At 33.4% G+C, this 24,750-nt stretch overlaps 1 protein-coding gene across 1 annotated transcript in view; it reads left to right on the top strand.

Moving 5' to 3' along the window:
* SNX13 (sorting nexin 13) overlaps window positions 1-24,750 on the top strand; it is a 126,292-nt gene that overhangs the window by 67,415 nt on the left and 34,127 nt on the right. Inside the window, 7 exon segments of the mRNA XM_021689499.2 lie at window positions 3,059-3,142; window positions 6,854-6,992; window positions 7,380-7,468; window positions 11,557-11,656; window positions 12,847-13,040; window positions 20,310-20,414; window positions 21,031-21,163. Of these exon segments, the coding sequence (XP_021545174.1) occupies window positions 3,059-3,142; window positions 6,854-6,992; window positions 7,380-7,468; window positions 11,557-11,656; window positions 12,847-13,040; window positions 20,310-20,414; window positions 21,031-21,163 (844 nt within the window).

Here is a 24,750-nt window from a genome sequence, read left to right as displayed (position 1 = left end):
GCTACTGCAGCTCCTGGAGATGTAGTTGACTCTTAGGAGACGTGACTGATGACCTGCCTTGTTACATGAGGTTATTGTTGAAAGCAAGTAGGGTTGGTTATTTATTTATTTATTTATTTATTTTTATTTGAAAAGATTTTATTTGACAGAGAGACACAGCAAGAGAGGGAGCACAAGAATGGGGAGTGGGAGAGGGAGAAGCAGGCTTCCCGCTGAGCAGGGAGCCCGATGTGGGGCTCGATCCCAGGACCCTGGTATCATGACCTGAGCCGAAGGCAGATCCTTAACGACTGAGCCACCCAGGCACCCCCACAAGTAGGGTTATTTAAAGAGCAAATATGTTTTGATGTAGATTGTAGACGAGTATTTCGTATCTTTATGGTTGAATCTAATTGTGTATACTTATAGAGTCCTGCATTCAGCAACTCAGGTTTTTCTCTCTTAACTTGATAATTCTTTATCAGTTTTCTTTTGTTGGTAATTCAAGTTTTCCCAAAAGATGTTTTTGTTCAGATTAAATAACAGATTAAAGAGTTTTTACTTCTTGGGGTGTCTGGGTGGCTCAGTCGTTAAGCGCCTGCCTTCGGTTCAGGTCATGGTCCCAGGGTCCTGGGATCGAACCCCGCATCGGGCTCCCTGCTCGGCGGGAGGCCTGCTTCTCCCTCTCCCACTCCCCCTGCTTGTGTTCCCTCTCTCGCTGTGTCTCTCTCTGTCAAATAAATAAATAAAATCTTTAAAAAAAAAGAGTTTTTACTTCTTTCCTTTATATGGATCCTTTATATGGATTGTACAAATCATAGTATTTGACTGTAGTAATTGCTATTTAATCGTCTCTGCTTTCTGTCCATTACCACATTTTATTTAAAGATTCATGGCTTCGATGACTTTGTAGCTTTTCAGCCTTCATATTTGACAGCTGGTGCTTGTCTTAAAGGAGAAATTATATGGAAATGGCTACTTATTTTGGAATATTTAGAGCTCTCACTAGAACCTGTATAGGAATTGTTGAGTCATATGATTACATCTTAACTAACCAAACCCTTTCATGAGGCAAATTAGAAGATAAAAGTAATTTTCTAAGACAGATTGACTAATTGCATTGACTAATAAGCACTAAATTTATTCACATGTTTTTTTTACTTTGCAAAGAAACTTTCAAGAAACATAGTTTTGTTTATGAATTTTCTCCTTACAAAGCACATTTTAAAATTTGAGCATATGTGGCCAGAGATAATTTGAAGGAAAGAATTATGTAAATAATATAATTTTTTAAGATGTTGGAGGCTAAAAGTCATCTTGAAAGAATAATTCCTCCTAATTTTAGAATGTAAGATGTCTCAAAAGATACTTCTAAAAGTTATCAGAACCGTCGCACATTGGACGTAAGGATTACTTAAAAATCAATTAATTAGTAAAAAAAAATAAATAAGAGGTACTGGCTGACTCAGTTGTTAGAACATGCTTCTCTAGGGGCGCCTGGGTGGCTCAGTTGGTTAAGCGACTGCCTTCGGCTCAGGTCATGATCCTGGAGTCCCTGGATCGAGTCCCGCATCGGGCTCCCTGCTCGGCAGGGAGTCTGCTTTGTCCTCTGACCCTATCCCCTCTCATGTGTTCTCTCTCTCTCAAATAAATAAAATAAAATCTTTAAAAAAAAAAAAAAGAACATGCTTCTCTTGATCTTGGGGTCGTGAGGTTGAGCCCCACATCGGGTGTAGAGATTACTTAAAAGATGTGAAGACAAGAAAATAATTATAATACAAAAAAAAAGTTACTGGAACCTTCATGAGTGCCTTTTGGAAATGTTAATTCATCATTGGGTAATAGTTTTCAGAGACTTACACAGCTTACAAAAGTAGAGTTTCTATAAAATATCTCTCTAAAGGAAAATAAAGTGAAGCCTACCTTTTATGAGCTAAGTATACCAGAAAAGGGACCATATAAATTAGAGATCTTGATAAAAGGAATAAATAAACTGGTCCTTTAATTAGAAAAGTGAAACATCCTGTTAAACTTATAGTTATTTACCCTTCCAGTTTTCTTAAGAAATGGTGTTTCATAGATTCAGGTATCAGCATGCATAAAAGAATGAAGATTAGTAATGGGTGAAAACATGGTATTAATAGAATCAGCACTAAATTCTTTATTTCCATTCTTTTAATATTTATGAAATGCCTGCCATGTTTAAGAATATGACCTTGAGTAAATATTTTTGAAGATCGATAAATCAATAGATCACTTGACAAATGTCATTTGTATGCAGAACGTTCCTAGATAGTGGTAGTGTTCTAGAGAAGTGGAAGAGACACAATTACATAGAGAAGGATAAGGGACAAATGCCATAAATTCAGGGCATGAGTGTATTTTAAACATGTAAGTAAAAGAGTATTCAGCTGAAATGATCAAAGTTTATTTGATTGGAGATTTCATTCTGTAGTCAGTCCTTGGAGGAAGAGCAGGATTTTAGTAGGTAGGAGCATAAACAACTATAAAGAATGGGAGGATCTATTCTAGAGAAAGATGAATAATTAACATATTCTTATTTTATTTTCTATTAGGAAAAATTTCAAACACAGACAAGAATAGAGAATAATACAGTAGACATTTATGTACCAACTACCCAAATTTAACCAATGTTAATGTTTTACTGTAGTTGCTCTGTTCTTCCCTTGAAGGTAACTACTATTATAAAATTGGTATCTTTTCCTTTTGTTCTTTGTTTTTATACTTTTAATATAGATGTAGGAATTCATACATCTATATGGTGCCATGTTTTGCCCCTTAAAAATTGACATAAATGCTAACATACTAGAGATACCCTTTTACTTTTTTCCACTCAACTCTAGGTGCCATTGTGGAGATATATCCAGGTTGGTATAGGTAGCTTCATCTCATTTATTTTAACTGAGATGTATTAGTTAATCTTTTTATAATATTGTGTTGGTTATCAAGTATTATGTGTATCATACCTTTCTTAAGTAACAGCGTTGTGTTATTTACATTATGCTAGTGATTTAAGAAGTGTATTAGGTTAAATTTGTTTTTTAAAATTTTTGTCCAGGAAATCCTTGCACGAGGAATTCTTCTTCCATTAATAAATCAACTCAGTGATCCTGATTATATTAATCAATATATCATATGGATGGTACGTACATTCTAAAATTACAATTCTGTTTTTAAAACAGTTTTTTAAAATTTAGAAACAGTAATTGGAGATCAGGATGATCAAGCAATAATTTATTAAAGAAATTAGGTAAAAATATGTTTAAAGGTAATCTTTATATTTCTAGTACTTCTGTTTGCTAATATGTTGAATGCACTAGCCAAATTCTTTTTAAGAAGTTTGTTGATAATCCTGTTATAATTTTGGTGTTGTTACTACTTACTTAAATTAAAAAAAAAAAAAAGATTTTACTGCCTGAGTGTTTAGGATGAGTATTTTAAAAAGTTGCTGTTTGGTTTTAAACACAGCTTGTGGTCTGAACTACTTAAATAGCATGTACTTTACATTTTTATACCTTATAGTGGAGGAAAGTATGGTGAAAGGAATACTGGAGTGAGAATGGGAGGATGTGTGTTCTAGATTTGTTTCTGTAAGTTGCTTAGTGTGTTGTGTAAGTAGCTAGTTTTCTATAAATCATAGTTTTCTCATACGTCAGACATATCAAAGGGTTAGTGATTAGTAAGTTTACTAGGTCTAATTATTTTCGTGTGTGATTATATATGCTTTTCCTCAGTAAACTCATAGTCAAGAAAGAGTTGTAAATGGGCTATTGCTGGGAATTCTTTGATACATATCTCTAGATCTTTGATTCATTTTCTTGAAATAGAATTTCTTCTCCACAGTTGTCTTCTGTTAACTCAGTCTAGCTTTCTTAGGAAAGAATTACTTTATTGTTCTTTGTTTCTAGTAGCCATTATCAACCTTGACATTGTTTTATTGTTGTTGGAGCAATTTTTGTCTCTCCCACCAGTTTGTGGGTTATCTACAGGCAGAAATGGTTTTGTTAGCTTTGTGTTCCTAGAGCCTTTTATGGAGGTCACACAACTTGATTCTTCTTTTCCTTTGTCAGTTTTTTTAGCGTCCTGTTGGGCTCTACCAAAGCTTTAAAAACATGCATACCTGCCTAATTAAAAAAATTTTTTTAAAGATTTTATTTATTTATTTATTTGAGACAGAGAGAATGAGAGAGAGAGAGCACATGAGAGGGCGGAGGGTCAGAGGCAGAAGCAGGCTCCCTGCCAAGCAGGGAGCCCGATGCGGGACTCGATCCCGGGACTCCAGGATCATGACCTGAGCCGAAGGCAGTCGCTTAACCAACTGAGCCACCCAGGCGCCCCTGCCTAATTAAAATTTTTAAGAATGCATATCCTTTAGTTAGGAGTTCTACTCATGAAATTTATTCTAAAGTGATAATAAGTAAGTTTGAAACAATGTATATTTAAGGACATTAATGCCAACATTGCTTTTAAAACTAAAAAATTGAAAGCAATTTAAGTGTTCTACATGGAGGATTTGTTTAATAAGTTATGGCATATTGATACAATAGAGTAAGTACATGAAGCCATTAAAAAGAATGATGGTAGTGTATCTTGAATATGAAAAGATGTTTACATATATATTTTTAAAGATTTTATTTATTTACTTAAGAGAGAGAGTGGAGAGAGAGAGATACTGAGCGGCGGGGAGTGGGGGGTGGGCAGAGGGAGTAGCAGACTTCCCGCCGAACGGGGAGCCCGTTGCAGGACTTGATCCCAGGACCCCGGGATCATGACCTGAGCCAAAGGCAGAAGCTTAACTGACTGAGCCACCCACGTGCCCAAGATGTTTATATTTTTTATGTGAAAAGGATAACTAAAGGTGATGTGTGTGTAGATAATGCTTTTTAAAAATAAATATATAAGTAATTATAGTTTTATTAATGACTATATAATTCTGATAGTGTATATACTGTTTGAAATCTTAATAGAAAGGATTCTGAATGTTTTAATTTTCCTCTTTATATATTTCACTTTATAGGGAGTATTGGTTATGTAATAAAAAAGTAATTTTTTAAGAAATAGGAAAGCAGGTAAAATTTAAAAACATTTCAGTAATGAAATAAGAGTAAATAGTTTTTTTTTTAAGGGTAAATGGTATTAGGAGATTTTTTTATAACACAATAAAATGGATGTTTTATACTAACCTTAATCAGGATACAATACTGTATAATCTTACTGGTGGTACAGAAAAGGATGCTTGTTCACCAGAATGTTATGGTTATCTCTCACTCCTGGGATCAGGAATTATTTTTTTCCTATATATTTTTTCTTTAGCTTTCAATTTTTCTTTTGCTGAACTTGTATTAACTATATAATTAAATATATGGTGTAAACATTTGGGGGGGGGTGGAATTTAACACATGCTCTAAAAGGAATTCAACCACCAAATCTTTACTTGTTCTCCCCAGAGTTGGATTAATACTACTATTGTGTATGATGCTTCGGTCTTTTTGCTATTTAATGAACAGGAGTTGATCCCTATTTCATGTTTCAGTACAATATCAGAAAATATATTTAAAAGAACAGAGTTTATCAATAAAGGATCTTTAGCCTACTTTGTTGTCTGGTTTACAGTCTTTTGACATTATTCGTGTGGGAAACCTTGTATGCATTGGTATTGTAAGTATTAAAATGAGCTGAGTTCTTATTCTTAGTTCAGTTATATTAATGGTATCTAACCATATAGTTCATTTCTATTTGGACGGAAAAGTTTAGTGCAGTCTAGTAGTAACATATCTTCTCTCTATAAAATATTAGTGTTACCCAAGAGTAGTTTTAAGTTTTAAGTCATTTCTAAAAATAGTATGGATGGATTTGCATTATTCATCTCTGTGTGTATTTTTTTTAAATACCAACTAATTAAGGATAAGTCTTATTTCTTAACTCATGTTGTTACCTTCAACTAGAGCAGATAAATGGACAGTTGTTTGTTTCTTAATGTATTCTTAGAAAAATGATGTCTTTAATAACCTACCATTTTTTTAATCATTGAAGTAAAATTTACATAAAGTGAAAGAAATTGCCGAGTAGTCTTATAAAGTTGTATTCTAATTTTGCACTTCCCTAGCACCATTTGAGAGTTTTCATCTCTCCACATTCTGATGAACATTTGGCATTGCTGTTTTGTTGTGGTTAACTTGAATATGCCTGATAACTAATGATACTGAGTATCTTTTCATGTGCGTATTAGCTAGTTTTTCCCTAGTTCTGGACTTCTGCAGTTCCCAGGTCTTCAACTCCTTATAGAGAATGGACAGTATCCCAAGTCTGCTGCCTTTTCGTAGCTTCCCTTACTGTTTTACTTAAGTATTGTTGGCAGTCATAGTGGTTAGTCACTTTATAATATCCTCGAGTACTTTTTGTCTCTCACTTTATTTGTTTGGTGAAACCACACTGGTTAAATTCAACTCAACTGTCAACTCCCATTCCTGTTCTTAAACAGCACATGGCTGGGGGGAAAAAAAACAAAATAACAAAGTTATTTATGTGATCACATTGATTCTGTTCAATTTAGGTCAGAGAATGCCACTCTTCTGTTTAAAACCCTCCAGTAAGTTTTCATTCCACTCAGAGTGAAAGCTCCCTCATGTACTGTACCCTACCAGATTGGCCTTCCATTGCCACTAATCTCGTCGTCTACTCCTCTACCTTTCTTTGGGACCATGAGTGCAGAGATTTTCATTTTGTTTTCTTAAAAGCATTGGCATAAACACTTACTGTAAGATTGTGCCTACTTCGCACGTGCTAGGCACTGAAGGTTCTTTTTTTCCTTACTGAGTCCCTCTCCCACCTGTTTTATAAACTTTGTTTTCAGATCCGTGATTCTAATTGCAACTATGAGGCCTTTATGAACATTATTAAATTGAGTGACAATATTGGAGAGCTAGAAGCGGTGAGAGATAAAGCAGCAGAAGAATTACAGTATCTTCGATCTCTAGATACAGTTGGTGATGGTAAGTAATTCATTTAAGTATAGAAATGTTGTACTTCTTTAATCATTACTATATCTTTACACAGAACTTTAATTTACCTAAATGTCATTTTATGCTATTATTTTCACCTTATCTAAATCTAAATCTTTCTTATTATGTTAACATGTGCTTAGAATAAAAGCATTATAATTTTCTGAATATGAGGCTATTAATATTGTAATTATCTCTAAAGTAAAAATAATAGGCATGGTTTAATTTTAATTAAATAATTTCACTATAAAATTTCAGATTATTTCTTTTATTGTTTGCTCTGTTCGTGGTTATTATGTTAAATTACAATACATACATGTTTAACGTATTTCATTAATAACATTACCACTAGCTCACAATCAATTTGTTTGTATTTAGATATCAACACTATCAAGAATCAAATAAATAGCTTATTATTTGTAAAGAAAGTATGTGACTCAAGAATACAGCGATTGCAGTCAGGCAAAGTAAGTAAAGTACTTTCAGATTAATGTTTAGTTATAAATACTTTATATTCACTAATATCTCTAGCAAATGACAAGAAGTGGAATATTAACCAGTGCAACCCTCCACAAAAGGAGTTGTAGGAAAAATTTCTCTTATACATTATAGTATTAATAAGTATTTGTTAAAGCCAAAGAGATTAAAACACTTCCTATAAAATGCTACAGTAATTAAAGATTTTATTTATTGATTTACTTTTCATTTTTTATTCAAAATTTAACATTTATATAGTTTTATACACTGGGCACCATTTTAGATGGACCTAATAGACAAAAGCTCTCTCTTCATAGAACTTATGTTTTAGTTGCAGAATCAAAAATAAACCAGTAAATAAATTAATATAGAATGTTAAAAGTGTTAAAAACAAGTAAATATAAAAAATAACAAGTAAAGCAAAGTAGAGGGATAGAATGTTTTAGATGGATGCTGAGTGATTTGGTTACATTTGAGCTTAGAGAAATCTGTTAGAATAATGAGAGAGTCCTGAGAAATTTTTTTTTTTTTTTTTTAAGAATCTTTCAGGCAGAGGTGAAAGCATATGCAAAAGCCCTGAGATAGGAAGATGTTTGGTGAGTTAGAGTAGGTCAGCATGGCTGGTATGGAATAAATGAGAAGGGATGATAGTAGGAATGAAATTGGAGAGAAACCTTGGGGGTTAGGTTAGATCATATATGGTTTTATCTACCATAGTAAGATTTTTAAAAAATTCTAATTGTGTTGGGAATCCATTGGAGATTTGTGCTGGCAAGTGACATGATCTGAATTATTAGTTAAAATAATTACTTGGGCTCTTTTGTGATGTTTAGATTGTGGTGGAGTTGCAGCGGGGGACAAGAATGAAGACTGAAAGATCATTTAGGAGACTGTTGACTTTAGTCCAGTAAGATGTCTGCAGAGGTTGTGAGAAGTAATTAGAGATTGGATATAGTACTAACAGATTTGCTAATAGATTAAATATGGAGTGAAGGACAAAAAAGGACTTGAGGATTCCTAGAATTTTTGACCTCAGCAACTGCATGAATAGTGGTTGCTGTTTACTAAAATGGGTAATACAGGAAAGAGGAGGTTTGAAAAGAGAGAATCAAATTTTGGATGTTTTAGTTTGAGATCCCTGTTTGACAATCAAATAGACCCAGTAGCTTGTAAACTCTGTAGTTCAAAGGGAAGGTCGGTGATGGATTATTAGATGTTTATTTAAAGTAAAGAGACTGGATGAAGTTACCTAAGAGAGTGAATGTAAGTAAGAATATAACCAAGGACCTAGTCCAGGGGCAGTATAGTTACTAGAGTTTAAGACAAGGTGGAAGATCTAGCTAAAGAAACAGAGTAAGTGGCTGGTGAAATGGAAGGAAAACCTGGGAGTGTGATATTCCAGAAGCCAACTATAGAAAGTTTTTAAAGAAGTAAGAGATCATGTATGTCAAAGGCTATTAATAAGTTGAGTAAGATGAAGACTTAGAATTGACCATTAGATTTGCCACCAGGGCAATATTGGTGATCTGATAATAGCATTTTGGAGTAGCGGAGAGAAACCCTTATTGGAGCTGGTCCAGGAGAAAATGGGAAGAGATGAATTAGAAACAGTGATTATAAGTAGCTGTTTGGAGGGGTTTTACCTCAAAAAAGCAGAGATTTGAGCCTTACAAACAGAAAAGAGCTTTTTTTACTACCTTAGTTTTTAGTGTAGTCAATTTTTTTTTCTTTTTTCTTTTGGCTGGTTTTCTATTTTGGAAATTTGTTGTGACTCTCTGGGCTTGTAGTTTTACAATGTATTTAAATTTCTTAAGGAATAGAAGACTTATTTTTATAAATCTTGAGTTTAGTTGCTGGATTAATTATAACTCACATTACTTGAGGCCCACATTTGTCATATACCTGAGTGTACATGTATGTATATCTTTGTTTCAGTTAACTGTATTTTAAAATTATATACCCGTGCACATTCAGTATAGAACGAAACGGTTTTATTTATGCTTATTGTTTCATTAGTTTACCTTGTCTAGGCCTCAGAGTTAGTGGTCTTTCAGCATCATTATTTAAAATGTATTTGTCCAGATACCTTTTTTAAAAAAGATTTATTTATTTATCTTGAGAGAGAGAGCGAGCGCGCGCTCACGTGCATGTGTGGGAGCAGGGGAGGGGCAGAGAGAGAGAGGGAGAGAGAGAGAATCCTCAAGCAGACTCCCCACTGAGTGTGGAGCCCAATGCAAGGCTTGCTTCCAGGACCCTGAGAAAATGTCCTGAGCCGAAATCAAGAGTTGGACACGCAACCAACTGAGCCACCAAGGCACCCCAATGTTCAAACACCTTTTGATAGCAAATCCCTTTAAAATTTAGATATCTTGTTTTGAAGCCCGTCAATTCTTTTGAATATCAAGCTTTACCTTTTTAGTAGCTCAGCTCATACAGTGTTTTTTCTTGGGAAGGAAAGTCAGAATCTTCACAGAGATGAAGTTTTATAACCGTACTACTCATCTTGAAATCTTAGAAGGCCCTTTATCTTTTTTATTACAAATAAAGTTCTAATGAATACTCTTCTGCATTTCATATATGTGGAGCTGCTTCTGGGAAAGAGAAAGAGGTGATAAGTTTGAAGAAAGAAGACTTAGGAGAAAACATGTGCTGGCACCAGGTTGCTTTATGCCAGACATTTTAAGTCAGTTATCTGTTATTATACAGTATTTATATGAAGGGAAATACTTATTAGAGAGGAAGTTTTCCCCTTTTCTCAAGTTCTTTTCCTTCTCCTTTATGTACTACCTACAGCTAATTTAGGATCTGCCCCTAATTAAGGCAGCCTGTCTTTCAGAAAAACCTGATCTTTCTTTTCTTTATTTTTTTAAAGATTTTATTAATTTATTTGAGAGAGAGAGCAGAGCAAGAGGGAGAGAGCGCATGAGTGAGGGTGGAAGGAGCAGAGGCAGAGGGAGAAGCAGGCCCTCCACTGAGCAAGGAGCCCGACATGGGACTCAGTCCCAGGACCCTGGGCAGATGCTTAATGACTGAGCCACCCAGGCACCTCTGATCTTTCTTTTTTAAACAGAGGATTGTGAAATACGGATTTAGGAATACAGAGAAACTGGTGACACAGGAACATATGGGTTTTATGGAAGAGGCTGCAGGCTTTAAAAACACTGAGTCGTTCTTGGCAGCTCTGTGATCATAGGCAGCCTTTCTGATTTCAGCTTTCTTATCTCTTAAGTGGGGTGGGTGATATTTATCCAATAGGATTGTTGTGGAGAATAATGTATATAATATACATAGCACAGTGCTTGACATGTAGATTCTCTATAAATTTTTTTTGAAGATTTTATTTATTTATTTGTCAGAGAGAGAGCACAAGCAGGGGGAGCAGCAGGTAGAGGGAGAGGGAGAAGCAGGCCCCCCACTGAGCAAGGAGCCTGACACGGGACTCCATCCCAGGACCCTGGGATTATGACTTGAGCTGAAGGCAGATGTTTAACTGAGCCACCCAGGCATCCCTAGACTCTCTAAATTTTGAACCCATGTTTTATTTTTTAATTTTTTTCATGTATAGGTAGTTACCTTGCTCTATTACTTTGAAAACTAAATATAATTTACTGTTTAGGTAGTCTGAGAAGAAACACATTTTCTATAAAAGACGGTAGAGTTTTTATTCTGTTAGAAGAAAAATTACTCTTTCGGGATATTTCCTGTTCTCTCAGTGGATAAATTTCAGTCTGTACTTGAAAATGTTGGGCTTTATTTATTCTTGGACATTGTAAGCATTCCAAACATCCCCTTTACCTCCTAAAATGTTCATTTTCATTTGGAATATGTAGAGATAGAGAATACTTGAAATTCTAGTAATTCAAAATTATTTTGTAATGAAAGAAGTGAATGCTTATCATAATACTTTTAATGCATATTTACTAAGCAACTCTTAAAATAACTAGGAAATTCTCTAGGCTGGGACTGTTGGGAACCCACATGAAGGAGAAAATGCTTAATATTTTTATATCTATGTAGAGATCTTTAACCTAATGAGTGAGTAGATGAAGTATTAACCTACCTTTATTTTTCTCTGTAGGAAATAAATACTGTGAAACTGGCAGCAAACTTTGGGAAACTTTGCACAGTCCCCTTGGACAGCATTCTTGTAGACAATGTTGCACTACAGTTTTTTATGGGTGGGTAAATCCATTTTATGAAAATAATATAGCCCTCAAAAATTTTAATAATTATAAATATAATTAAATTTTAAATATATTAAGCATGCCAAATATGTCTTTCCTCCACTCCCCATTCTCTGAAGTATTCCTTTTGGAATCATAGAGGTAGAGATATATTTTGTTTAGAAGGAAAGAAATGCTTATTATAACTTAAATGTGCATTTGTTAAATATTGCTTATTTAAATTCTAGCAGAGTCTATGAATTTAAATTATTTGAGAAAGTACTTTATCAGCAACACACATTGTTTATAACTTATTTGTATCATTTTGTGCATGAATAGAAGGACTTTATTTTTATATCATTTTAATATATATAAATATTTACTAATTTTGTTAATATTATAGTTGACCCTTGAACAACATGGATTTGAGCTGTGCAGATTCACTTATTTATACATGGATTTTATTCGATAAATACAGTATAGTAATACAGACATATTTTCCTTATGATTCTCTTAATAACATTTTTTTCTCTAGCTTACTTTAAGAATATAGTACATACAAAATGTTCTGTGTTAATTAACTGTTTATATAATTGGTAAGGCTTCCAGTCAGCAGTAGACTATTAGTAGTTATGGTTTTGGGAGTCAGGAGTTATGCATGGATTTTTGACTGCGTGGTGAGTCAATGCCCCTAACCTAACCTCTGCATTGTTCAGGGGTCAACTATACATCAAAATTGCTTTTTATCTGGAGAACATTTTCAGTAACCTTCCCTGATTCTTCGTTTTCATGACCAAAAACATAAATATATGGCTTGTTGAAGATTCCAATCCTTACTTTTAATATTTGTAGGAACATTAATATTATAATTTTCATAATCTTTATTAAGAACAGAAGCCGAATGTTACTAAAGTAGTTTATTTTTGATGAAGCCTTCTGTAGCAGTTTTATCTCCTAGAAATTTTATCGTGAAAAATGAGATTTAAAAAAAAATACATCCATTTGTGTTTTTCACATAACTGGTCTTTTTAACCTAACCAATTTGTGATGTAAGCATTCTTCATCTCAGGCATTTGCTTAACAGTTTGAAAATGTAGAGTTTTAAGTATTTGAAACTTTAATCCTTTTTAACTTGTCATATGGCTACATGCACCCAAAAATGTGTGACATTAATATCTATGTTGTTAATGGATTTTGTTTGGTAGATTACATGCAGCAAACTGGAGGTCAAGCACATCTCTTCTTCTGGATGACAGTGGAAGGATACCGAGTTACAGCCCAACAGCAACTGGAAGTTTTATTAAGTCGTCAGAAAGATGGAAAACATCAAACCAACCAAACCAAAGGTCTTTTAAGAGCAGCTGCTGTTGGAATATATGAACAGTATTTATCAGAAAAGGTGAGGCTCTATTTTGATTACTGTTTTCTTATCTTCTTTGGTAGTATCATTAGTAATAATTTTTATAATACTTATGAATATTCATTACTCATACTAGGCACAACTACTTGCAAGCGTTATCTCATTTAACCTTGATAACAATCTTTTTGTATATTATTATCCTTATTTTATAGGTAAAGAAACTCATGTTTAGAAAATTGAGTTAACTTTGCCAAGGTCATGCAAATACTAGTGACAAAGTCAAGATTCAAGGTCACACACACTCTAGATTTAAGGACACAAAAGATTGAAAGTAAAAGAATGGAAAAAGGTAAACCATGCATACAGTAACCAAAACAGAGTTGGAGTGGCTATACTAATATTAGACAATAGATTTTAAAACAAAAATTATTACTAGAGAAAAGAGGAGCATTTTATAATGATAAAAGGGTCAATTGATCCTTGATTTATAACTGTTAAAACAGTTATAAGCACAACAGCAAAACCTCCATATACATAGGACAAAACCTGACTGAATTGGAGAGAGAAATAGACAATTCAACAATAAGTGGGTATTGAAGACTTCAGTACTCACTCAATAACTGATAGAACAATTAGAAAATGACCAAAGATACACAAGAATTAAAGAACACTATAAACCAATTAAACCTACACATCTATAGAATACTTCCCTTAACAACAGCAGAATACACATTATTTTCAAGCTTACATGGAACGTTGTCTAGGTTAGATAGACCCTTTGCTAGGCCATAAACAACTCTGAATTTAAAAATAATGAAATCATACAAAAGTATGTCCTTTTATCATAGTAGAATTAATTAGTAATTAACAGAAGGAGTTCTGAGAAATTATAAGTTTTTAAAAATTAACACATTTCTAAATAGTCTCTGGGTCAAAAAGAAATCAAAAGGAAATTAGAAGGTATTTTGAATTGAATGAAAATAAGAACACAGTGTATCAAAATTTATGGGATGCAATTACAGCAGTGCTTAGAGAGAAATATGTCACTTCAAATGCCTAGTTAGAAAGAAGAAAGATCTCAAAATGACAATTTACATTTTCACCTTAAACTAGAAAAGGAATAGCAAAATAAATTCAAGGTAAACTGAAGGAAGGAAGCAGTAAAGATCAGAATGGAAATCCGTGAAATGGAAAACAAAAGAACAGTAATGAAAATCAATAAAACCAAAAGTTGATTCTTTAAAAGAAAAATAAAATTGACAAACCTTTAGCCAGCTTGGCCAAGAAAGAAAAGAAAGTCACAGATACCAAAATCAGAATGAAAGAGGAGGCATCATCACCAACCCTATGGAAATCAAAAAGACTATAAGCAGATACTATAAACAACTTTATCACAAGAAATTAGACAACTTAGATGATATGGGCAAATACCTTGAAAGACACAGATTGCCAAACTGTCATTCTGATACGAAAGCCAGACAGAGACATCAATCAGGAGACTACAGACCAATATCTCTCATGAATATGGACACAACAATCCTCAAGATTCCTCACACTCCAGTATTTGTAATGGTTATGCTATAATACCTTTTAATGTATACGTCCTAGCACAAAAATTGTATTTGAAATTTTTTTAAATAAGATTTTATTTTTATTTATTTGAGAGAGAGAGCGAGAGAGAGAGAGCATGAGCGGGGAGGAGAGGGAGAAGCAGACTCCCCGCTGAGCAGGGATCCCGATGCGGGACTCGATCCCAGGACCCTGGGATCATGACCCTGAGCCGTAGGCAGGCGCTTAACCGACTGAGCCACCCAGGCGCCCCTGTATTTGAATTTTAAGTGTGAATTTTATTTGAAAACTGCTTATTAGTCCATTTGCTTATATTTTTGCCAAATGAAATATATCATTCTGTTAAAGAGTGCATATTTTAAAGAATAGTAGTATAACAGACACATTTGTATATCCCATCTAGCTGAAGAAATAGAACATCTACTGTGCTTTTGAAGATCCTTATTATATTCTTCATCTGTCTTCACCTGTCTTGTTTGCCTGTTTCCTTACTCCCTGATGAAGCCAGTTTTCTGTAATTATTCACTTACTTTCCCATACCATTTTACTATACATGTATGTTCTAAAGCAATATCTTGCTTAGCTTTGTTTTTAACCTTTATATAAATGGAATGATACTGAATGCCTTGCTTTTATTCCCCTCATTATTATATTGAATTTTATACATGTTGATTTATGTAAGTGTAGTTCATTTTTACTGAAGTCAAGAGTTTATTTACCTTCAATAATATTTATGAGCAGTTTGGTTTGTTTCCCTTTCTTTTCTGTTATACTTTTGCTCTGAATATTGCGGTTCATATTTCTCCCTGCACACATTCAGGAGTTTCTGCTGTTTAAAAACACAGTTTTAGTGTATATATCTAAGTCTTTCTGTGTTAATTTTTAAAGTAGGTTATAGAGTTAGCTCTATTGTCTATAGTCCAGTAGAATGGATTATAGTTAATACTGGAAAAATAAAAATTAATAGTTACTTAAGTCAGTTTCTTTCAGCATTTTAAAGATAGTATTTCATTGTTTTCTGGCTTTCATTATTTCCAGTAAGAAATCAACTATGAGTTTGTTATTCTTTTGAAGTTAATCTTTTTTTAAAGCTTTGAAAGACATCCTGAGTCTTGGGAAACCCTTCCCTAGGACACAGAAGTCCCAGATTTTAGCAGTGGATGGAGAAGATTGAGAAAAAAATGCAAAACCCATACATGATTCCAGAATTCAGAGCTGAAGGCAACATTTTAGTGCAAAAGACCCTGGGATGGATTTCCCACCTTCAGTAGTCATTGCTGTCTTTTTCCCTTAGATTCTAATGTTGGCAGCCATTATTTACTCTTTACAGTGAATTCTCCATCATGTAGCACTCCATGTATGGCTTAAGTGCATTGTTAACATGAATGTTAACAATTCTTCTTTTACTTTTCCTGTCCTGTGCTTTGTATTATGATGGGACTTTTTAATTTTTAACATTATGAATATTGTAACCATGTTTTCTAAAAGTTCAGATAATGAAAATGAGAATGATGACAGTACCAACATCAGCATGACCCAGACATTGCCAAAAAAGGAGACTAAAGGACTAAGTCATTTTAATGACAAATAGAAGGAGCCCTACACCTGGATTAGGGAGAGTAAATAACCAAAATAAAGCATGCTGACTGCATGATGTGCAAAAAATATTTTGGGATTGGTCTTGGTGGAGAAGGGGATATAAAAGCAAATATGGAAACTGAATTTTGCAAATAATTTTAAGTCAATAAAAAGTTTTTTTCATCTCCCAAAAAGACCTCAATGGTCAGTTAAAAGTAGTGGCTGTTAAGTGAATAGCTTGGGCATACTGCACAAATGAACACACATTAGCCTGTCCTTTTTTTTTTTTTTTTAAGATTTTATTTACTTATTTGTGAGAGAAAGAGAGTGAGAGTGCATAAGCACAAGCAGGGGGAGTGACAGGCAGAGAGAGAAGCAGGCTCCCCGCTGAGCAAAGGAGCCTGATTGGGGACACCATCCCAGGACTCTGGGATCATGACCTGAGCCAAAAGCAGACATCTAACGGACCAAGCCACCCAGGCATCCCGCTTGCTTGCTTTTTAAAAGTAGAATTACTTTTGGGTGCCTTTGGTAAGAAGTTTATGGACTGGAAGGAATTTGTGGCCCTTTGAAATTTAGAACTTAACTCTGGCAGATCTTACCAGCAATCATGCTTTCTGTAGTATATCATGTTACATCAGATTGTGGCAACAAGAGTGTATTTTCCATTGCTACTGCGTACTTTGATTTGAAAAAATGGGAGTTTTAGATATCTTCTTGATTACTAAGATTTTAATAAATTGCAGAAAGTGTAAAACAAACTTTGCTCATATATTTGCATATTTAGCAGACAGTGCACTTGATCTTAGCCAAAAGTCTGAGAAACAACAGCACACAGTGCAAATGTAAATTTTAACAAATTCCTTTCAGTCCATAAACTTCTTATCAAAGAAAATGAAAAAATCTTACCTGCTAAATATCATATATTCCTTCTATGCAGTACTGCTAAAACAGGATATCATTTGCTTACCTGTGATATTGAGGTTTTCATAATGAAGTTTTTTGGTCAATTTTTAGTTTCTTCAAAACATTAGAAACAATGAGATTTTTGACATTATAAAAATGTCAGAAAATAACTTCTTTAGACATTTGCTTCCACATGGCTCTCATTGTTGCCAGCCATAGGAAAGATGCTAAAATATTGACATGCAGTAAAGTCATATTTTCAAAGAATGTGATAAGAATAGTGACATGAAAAATAAATATGGACAAGAATTACAGTAAACAGAAATTTATTTGCTTTTCTCCAGAACTATTAAATGATCTTTGAAGAGGCTAAAAGGAACCTTGAAAAGGATAGATTGACCTGAGTTGTATATGTGTAGGCTATAAAAAAAAAAAAACCTCAGTCAAAAAAATGACTAATTTTTTTTGAAATGAGACTGTTGAGAACTCAAAAAAATATCATAAGAAGGGGATAGTTAGCTTAACAGGATTTTCTTAGTTTCTTTACTAAAACTATAATTTATTTGGAATCTACTTTCACTCTCACAAGTTTAAATGACCTGTTTTTAAAACTATTTTCCTTGAGGGGCGCCTGGGTGGCTCAGTTGGTTAAGCGACTGCCTTCGGCTCAGGTCATGATCCTGGAGTCCCGGGATCGAGTCCCGCATCGGGCTCCCTGCTCGGCGAGGAGCCTGCTTCTCTCTCTGACCCTCCCCCCTCTCATGTACTCTCTCTCATTCTCTCTGTCTCAAATAAATAAATAAATAAATAAATAAATAAATAAATCTTTAAAAAAAAAAAAACAACTATTTTCCTTGAGAAAGAGAGATATAACTTGTAGTGACATCCATTATGTTTTGAAGTGTTTAAAATGGGCATTTTAGACACAAATAGTCTATATGTAAATTCTTAATGCAGTTTTTATTAAGTAAAATGTCATTATTCTGTGCCTAAATGGTTTTACTGAAAAGATACTTAACTTGATGTCATCACATTGGACTGATAAGGGAAGTAAGTGTGATGTAGGCTTAAGAACAGAGCTGAAAGTCTAAGTGAATTTTGTATTTGATTGTATTCATTTATACCACTTGATTTAAAACAAAACAAAGCAAAAGGTGACGTCCTAAAGTCTGCAGGCAGATCAGAGAAGTATTGTTAAAAAAGGAAACACAAAAAGGTAAAAATATCCTATGGGATCATGGAATAAAAAGAAAGTAGTTTTTTAAATTAAATATAGATAATACCTGTTTAGTCTTATTGTAGGTATATAACTTTTTTAGAAGTCTTATATTTATGCATTTTAACAATACACAATAATATAGCCTACAATATTTAAATATCTAATAAAGACCTTAAAAAGTTAAATTGTGTATTGGAGGATAAAACCTAAATAGTTACATTTTTCTCTAACATTATTTGTTTAATTAGTCTTATTAATTACTAATTGCTGTTAACTAGTCCTCTTGTTTTAAATAACCACATTTGTGTGGAAAAGTACAGAATACAGATTAATAGATAATTTTGGAAAAACACTTATTTTTGTATTTTTATGTTAAAGTAAAAAATGTACATAAATATTTTTTCTGTTTTTACTTTTTTTGAGTGGGGAGATCTGGTTGGTTGTGTCCCATGATAACTCTTTAAAAGTTTTGGTCACGTTATACCAAGGATGAGTCCTAATCCAGTTCTGTGTATTTGAGATTATAGGAAAAAGTAAACTAAATAAAGGTAAAATGTTATGATTTTCAGATTTGCACCTTATTTCCTAGAAACTGAGTTTCATGAGCTTAAAGGGCAACTGACAGGGCAAAATAACTAAAATCAGTCCCTCTCTAAAATTTTTGTCACACACTTGAAGTTGTTTAGTTCTTTTTTTGTTTCAGGGGAAAAGACACACACACGCCACCACAGCACATCCTCCTCTACACACACAAACAACAAATAAGCACTCTTCCCTTCCTCCTGCAAAAAACCCCAACCACCACACAACGTACTTGGGCTTACTAACTAGAATGTAGAGTGAACCAGGGAGCATTAGACGTTGTATAGGCTTTTTCCTACATATTTATACCCTGCTGTTTACATACTCTTTAAACCTTTTCTCCTTTTCTGTATTTATCCCATCTTTTCCTTGGATATCCTGTTGGGTAGCATAGAGAAATTATTTAAACACTGCATTCTTGTGCAAGTTTCTTTAGAAGTTCCCATCCTTATCACTCATTTATTCTCTAGAGCCTTCAGAGCTAAAAATTCAAAAGTTGGCATGCCAAAGATGACCATATTTCTAGCTTTTCAGCATTTTTTTCTTTCAATAAAGAAACTTTTCACATTGAACATCAGATATTATATTTCTGTGGCATATCTGTCATATTATGCACTTTACAATGGAAATTGTTGGAAAAATTAACTTTTTATATTTTTTTGTTCCCCCATATCACACTGGAACTTCACCACAGCATTATAAAGCCAAATTTAGGAAAAGGGTAGTCTCTTAAAGACTATTTAAAAAGATTGTTTCTAGTGTTAAATAAGTAACAAATGGCTTATTCTTTGGCAGTCATATTAAATACACATCCAGGACTACTGGATGTTCAGCACTAACTCCTCATGACAGTGTTTCCTATGTGCCAGACACTGTGCTTGTATGCCTTAGATAAATCTCATTTATTTATTTTTTAAGATTTTACTTATTTATTTGAGGGAGAGAGAGCATGAGCAGGGGGAGGGGCAGAGAGAGGGATAAGCTGACTCCCTGATGAGCAAGGAGAGGACGTGGGGCTCACTCCCAGGATCCCGGGATCATGACCTGAGCCGAAGGCAGACACTTAACCTACTGAGTCACCCAGGTGCCCCAGATAAATCTCTCTTAATATGGTAAAATACTAATACGGTTACATAATAACCATAGGTGGTATTATCTCCATTTTGCAGATTGAGGAAATGAAACCTATTGAGAGGTAACTAACTCAGCAAATGTCAAGATTTAAATCCATGTTTGTCTCCCAGTGTACTTTATACTACATGATGACAAGAGGTTTGGTTCTTATTTCAGCCTTCTTAAACGTCAAGGTGTTGTTTATAAACCAAGGTTTTTTTTTTTTTTTTTTACCAATTACTTTCGATAATATGGTTCCATTATATAATTCTTCTACTATAAAGAATTAACTTGAATTAGAAACTCAAAAGGTCATTACTACTATTATTTTTCTCTTTTAGGCATCTCCAAGAGTTACTGTTGATGATTATTTGGTAGCAAAATTAGCAGATACTTTGAATCATGAAGATCCAACCCCTGAAATCTTTGATGACATTCAGAGGAAGGTATTATATATAACATTTATCATTATATGTTTCTTATGAAAAAAATGTATGTTTCTATATGCATGTAATTCATTTTTTAAAAGGTTATTGAAACATAAAAGTATAGTGGTAATTAAAAAGATGAATTAGCTAACACTTCTCATTTACAAAAAAGGTAGGCCAGTTTTTTGTTTATTTAAATGACAAGTGAGGAAAATCCTTATGTTGGGTTATTGAAATCTGACTAAAGGGCCAGATACGTAGTCTTAGAATTTCATGAGTTGATAATGATGTATAAATGACCTGACATAAATTTCTTTTACTGTGTTCATGGAGCCTTTATGTGGACTTGTTTCTTAGAGAACACTACTTCCTGGAACATTATATATAACCTGTCATGTGACTTGTGTTGCAGTGGGACCATTTTCAATACATTGAGGTACTAGAGGGACCGTTAGTTGTGAAATTAGTTGAGAAATCATTAGTTGTGGTGTAGGCTTATTGCTGGCGTCTTACAAGTATGGAATGTGTGATTCATTATAGCAATACCTCTTTCTAGCTTTTGGTGAAATCTTATTAGTGAAAATTAGTACATTATTTGTATTAATGATGGAATATCTTGATTTATTTCAACAAGGTTTATGAATTGATGCTACGAGATGAAAGATTTTATCCTTCCTTCAGACAGAATGCACTTTATGTGCGCATGTTAGCTGAGCTGGATATGTTAAAAGATCCTAGTTTCAGAGGATCAGATGATGGTGATGGAGGTAAGGTGGCACATATGCATGGTGTGTGCATGTGTGCGTGTGTGTGTGTGTGTGTGTATACATAAATATTTCTATATACTGTTGACCAAAAGGTGATGTTTCAAGTAAGATAAAAAAAAATGCCTTGAAGCCCAATGTGACTTGTGAAATATTTAAAATTCTATAAATGAATGACAAAGTTTAGTTAATACTAAATTAAAATGTTGAAAATTTAGTAACGGATTAGAACATAACTATAAAAGCCTTGAAGTCTTAAGAAGAATGTTTTCTTGAGTTTTGTCACCCAAATATTTTTTATGGTAGTTTCCATTTGGCTAGTAACTAATAATATTCATGATTAACAGTGGGATTATTGAGAAGATTAAATGAGATAACAAGTCATGATCCTGAGAGTGTACCATAAACTATATAAAGCATTGTTTTAAAAAGAATAATTTTTTTCTCTTTTATTACACCATTTTCCAAATCCTGAACAGTATAAGGTAGAAGAAACTACATGAGTTGTTTATTCCAGTCTTTCAGTTTTTTTCAAATGAGGATATCATCAGTATGATATAATGAAGAAGCAGACTTTGAGAATCAGAATATTTAGATTTTACTCCTCTTCTACTACTTAGTTACCTATAGTGATGTTGGCCAAACACTTAAGTCTCATTTTTCTCAGTTGTAAATCTGGAATAATGATTTTGTCATAGTAATATCTTCAGAGTCATTATCACACCATTGTCAGATTTAAAGGAAATTATGTCTATGAGAATGATTTATAAACTAAAACAAATACCAGTTTTTATTAGTAGTAGATAAGCAGTTATTTAAAAATAGTGGGAGAGGTAGCACTTAGAGCACAAGTCTCCATATTGTGAAGTCCAGTGGCCATTTTACTGGTGATCCAATTCAGCAGTATTTATAAAACTAATAAAATGTGTAAGGTGTGATAAGCTTCCTGGTATGTTCAAATAAGCAGTAGAAATAAAAAGTAAATGGGAAAGATTTCAGTAATTATTTTAAGAGAGTAATTTTAATTATTCATGAATAAGTTTTATGGGCAGGACTACTTGGGGTTGGAGATACAATAGGTCTATTAAGTGGTAAGCACTGCTTTAAAAAATATCTCTGTTACAGCAGGTTCCTGCTCTTCCCTCTCCTCTCTCGCCCTGCCCCCCCTCCCTGGTCTGTATTAGTAAGATTTTACTTTTTAAATAATCTAAGAAATCCAGTTACAGGAGTTTGCATTTGAGTTTTAATAACTTTTATATTGGTTGTTGATCTAGTATCTTGAGTTTTTAAATTAATACTCTTTCTGGTTTGTTTTATTTGTAAACCCGGAATGATATTCCATTAACTGGATTTGATAGCATAATTAAGGAAGTTTGTTTTTTTTTTTTAAGAGTACTTCTGTGGGAACTGAGAGTAAAAAATCAGTGTAACTCAAGTTTATTATACAGTATCTCTGTATTTACTGTCTCTTGAAAAATCTTTTACAGAGCTGCTATGAAATTTGCAAGTAGCAGTGCAATGTATATATAAATATATATAAATAAATATATAAGTATTTTTGTTTATTTTAATTTCATCTACTCTAGAGATTTCTTAGTATTATGGATTTGCTATATGACCCAGAATGAAAGAAAGATAAGTTGAATCATAATCGGCTAATGGTATGAGCTTCTAAGTAATCTATAATTTAAAATGATAGTAGCATTATATTCTGTGGCAGTAGTTTTTGTTCCAATAGTGTAAAAACGCTTCTAAAGTCTAGTATATTGACTTTAACTTTTATTTATATCTTTCTAGGCAGTCTAGTTAGTTGTCTTGTATGCAACTAATGGAACCAATTTTTTTATAAGCCATCTGAAACTTCCCAAAACTTCATACTTAAAGCATGAAGTACATTAAAAATTTTTTTCTGCAACTTGTTTTGGTCTGAAGTAAATGTACTTCTCATATATCAGCCATTGAGTCATCTTTCACATTGGAATTATTAATTGAAGTTTGAAATTATATACATAAATATATCTTTTGTCTTTCTAGGACATTGCTTTTTAGTATTCTTTGTCCTTATTGGTGAGCTTTTATACATCTTATAACTAAAAAATTGTCTAACCCCTTGAAACCATTTGAAAAAAGTATGTAGAATGGTGGGTATAAATATGAAGCATTATTGTTAAAAACAGCTATCAGGTTTGTCTTTGCCTGTGTTTAGGTTTTAGGCAATTGCTAGGACTTTTTCAATAGTGATGCTTATGATTTTCTTGTCATTATAAGATTGTTTAATCAAAAATAGACCTTCCCCACGTTTTTTTGTTATAAATTCATTTTTGATTTTTAAAATTAAGGTTCCTGGGATCAAGCCCTGTGTCGGGCTCCCTGCTCAGTGGAGAGCCTGCTTCTCCTTCTCCCTCTGCTCCTCCCCACCAGCTCGTTTTCTCTCTCTCTCAAATAAATAAAATAAAATAAAATAATAAAATAAAAATAAGATTCTTGACATTTTATTTTTTAGACATTTTGAAATAATTGTCTAATCTAGTTTTTAACTGTATAGATGATTAAAAAAAAAAATGCAGGCTACATTTGAGCCTAAAATGAATGGGCCAAGTCTTATCATGTGTGATAGTATCCTTTAGTGTTTTGTTTTGTTTTTTACCTTCTGGGAAAGAAATTTCATTCCTATTTAATCAAACTTCAGTAGGTAGGTAGTAGCTGAATGGCTTTTGTAATTATGTGTGTGCTCTCTCCTCCCCTTTTTTCCTTCTTTCTATTTGTGATTGCTTTTTTTAGTTAGTTCAGCCTTAAAATATTTTTAAAGTTGGTATTTCTCCTTCATTAAAACATGGTCACACAGTCTTTTAAAAAATATTTAAATAATGCTTTCTGTTTTAATTTTAATCACATTATTTTTCTCACCATATCAAATCATACTTTCTTTTGTTTTCTAATGTTTATAGGCAGTTATCAAATTCTTGACTAAATGTGGGCCTAGATTGATTTTAGACTCTATTTCTGTATCTTCTTATTGTTGATCACAAAAGTAAATTACATCTTGGGGCACCTGGGTGGCTCAGTCGTTAAGCGTCTGCCTTCGGCTCAGGTCATGGTCCCAGGGTCCTGGGATCGAGCCCGCATCGGGCTCCCTGCTTGGTGGGAAGCCTGTTTCTCCCTCTCCCACTCCCCCTGTTTGTGTTCCTTCTCTCACTGTATCTCTCTCTGTCAAATAAATAAATAAAATCTTAAAAAAAAAAAAGTAAATTACATCTTGTTTTCCTTCTGATTGCTCTTTGACCTTGATTTAAGAGGTGGGCAGACCACAGAAGGAAGTAGGAGGTATATAATTGAATAAGGAGGATAGAGAACTGTTTGCTCATTTTAATTATCACCTTGCTATTAACCAAGGGGTAATCCTAGGTGGAATTTCCTGTTTACTTTTTGTGACCATAGGTCTGAGGAACCAAGAAATGTTCTTGGGCATTTAGAATTGTTAAAGCTGGAAAGCAACACCAACTGCTTCTTTCTAAAAGTAATAGAAATTGGTTTTATCTATCTATCTATCTATCTATCTATCTATCTATCTATCTATCTATCTATCTATC

The sequence above is a fragment of the Neomonachus schauinslandi genome, chromosome 12 (genome assembly GCF_002201575.2).
Source record: "Neomonachus schauinslandi chromosome 12, ASM220157v2, whole genome shotgun sequence".
Classification (NCBI taxonomy): Eukaryota; Metazoa; Chordata; class Mammalia; order Carnivora; family Phocidae; genus Neomonachus; species Neomonachus schauinslandi.
This window is presented reverse-complemented; position numbering and strand designations above follow the sequence as displayed.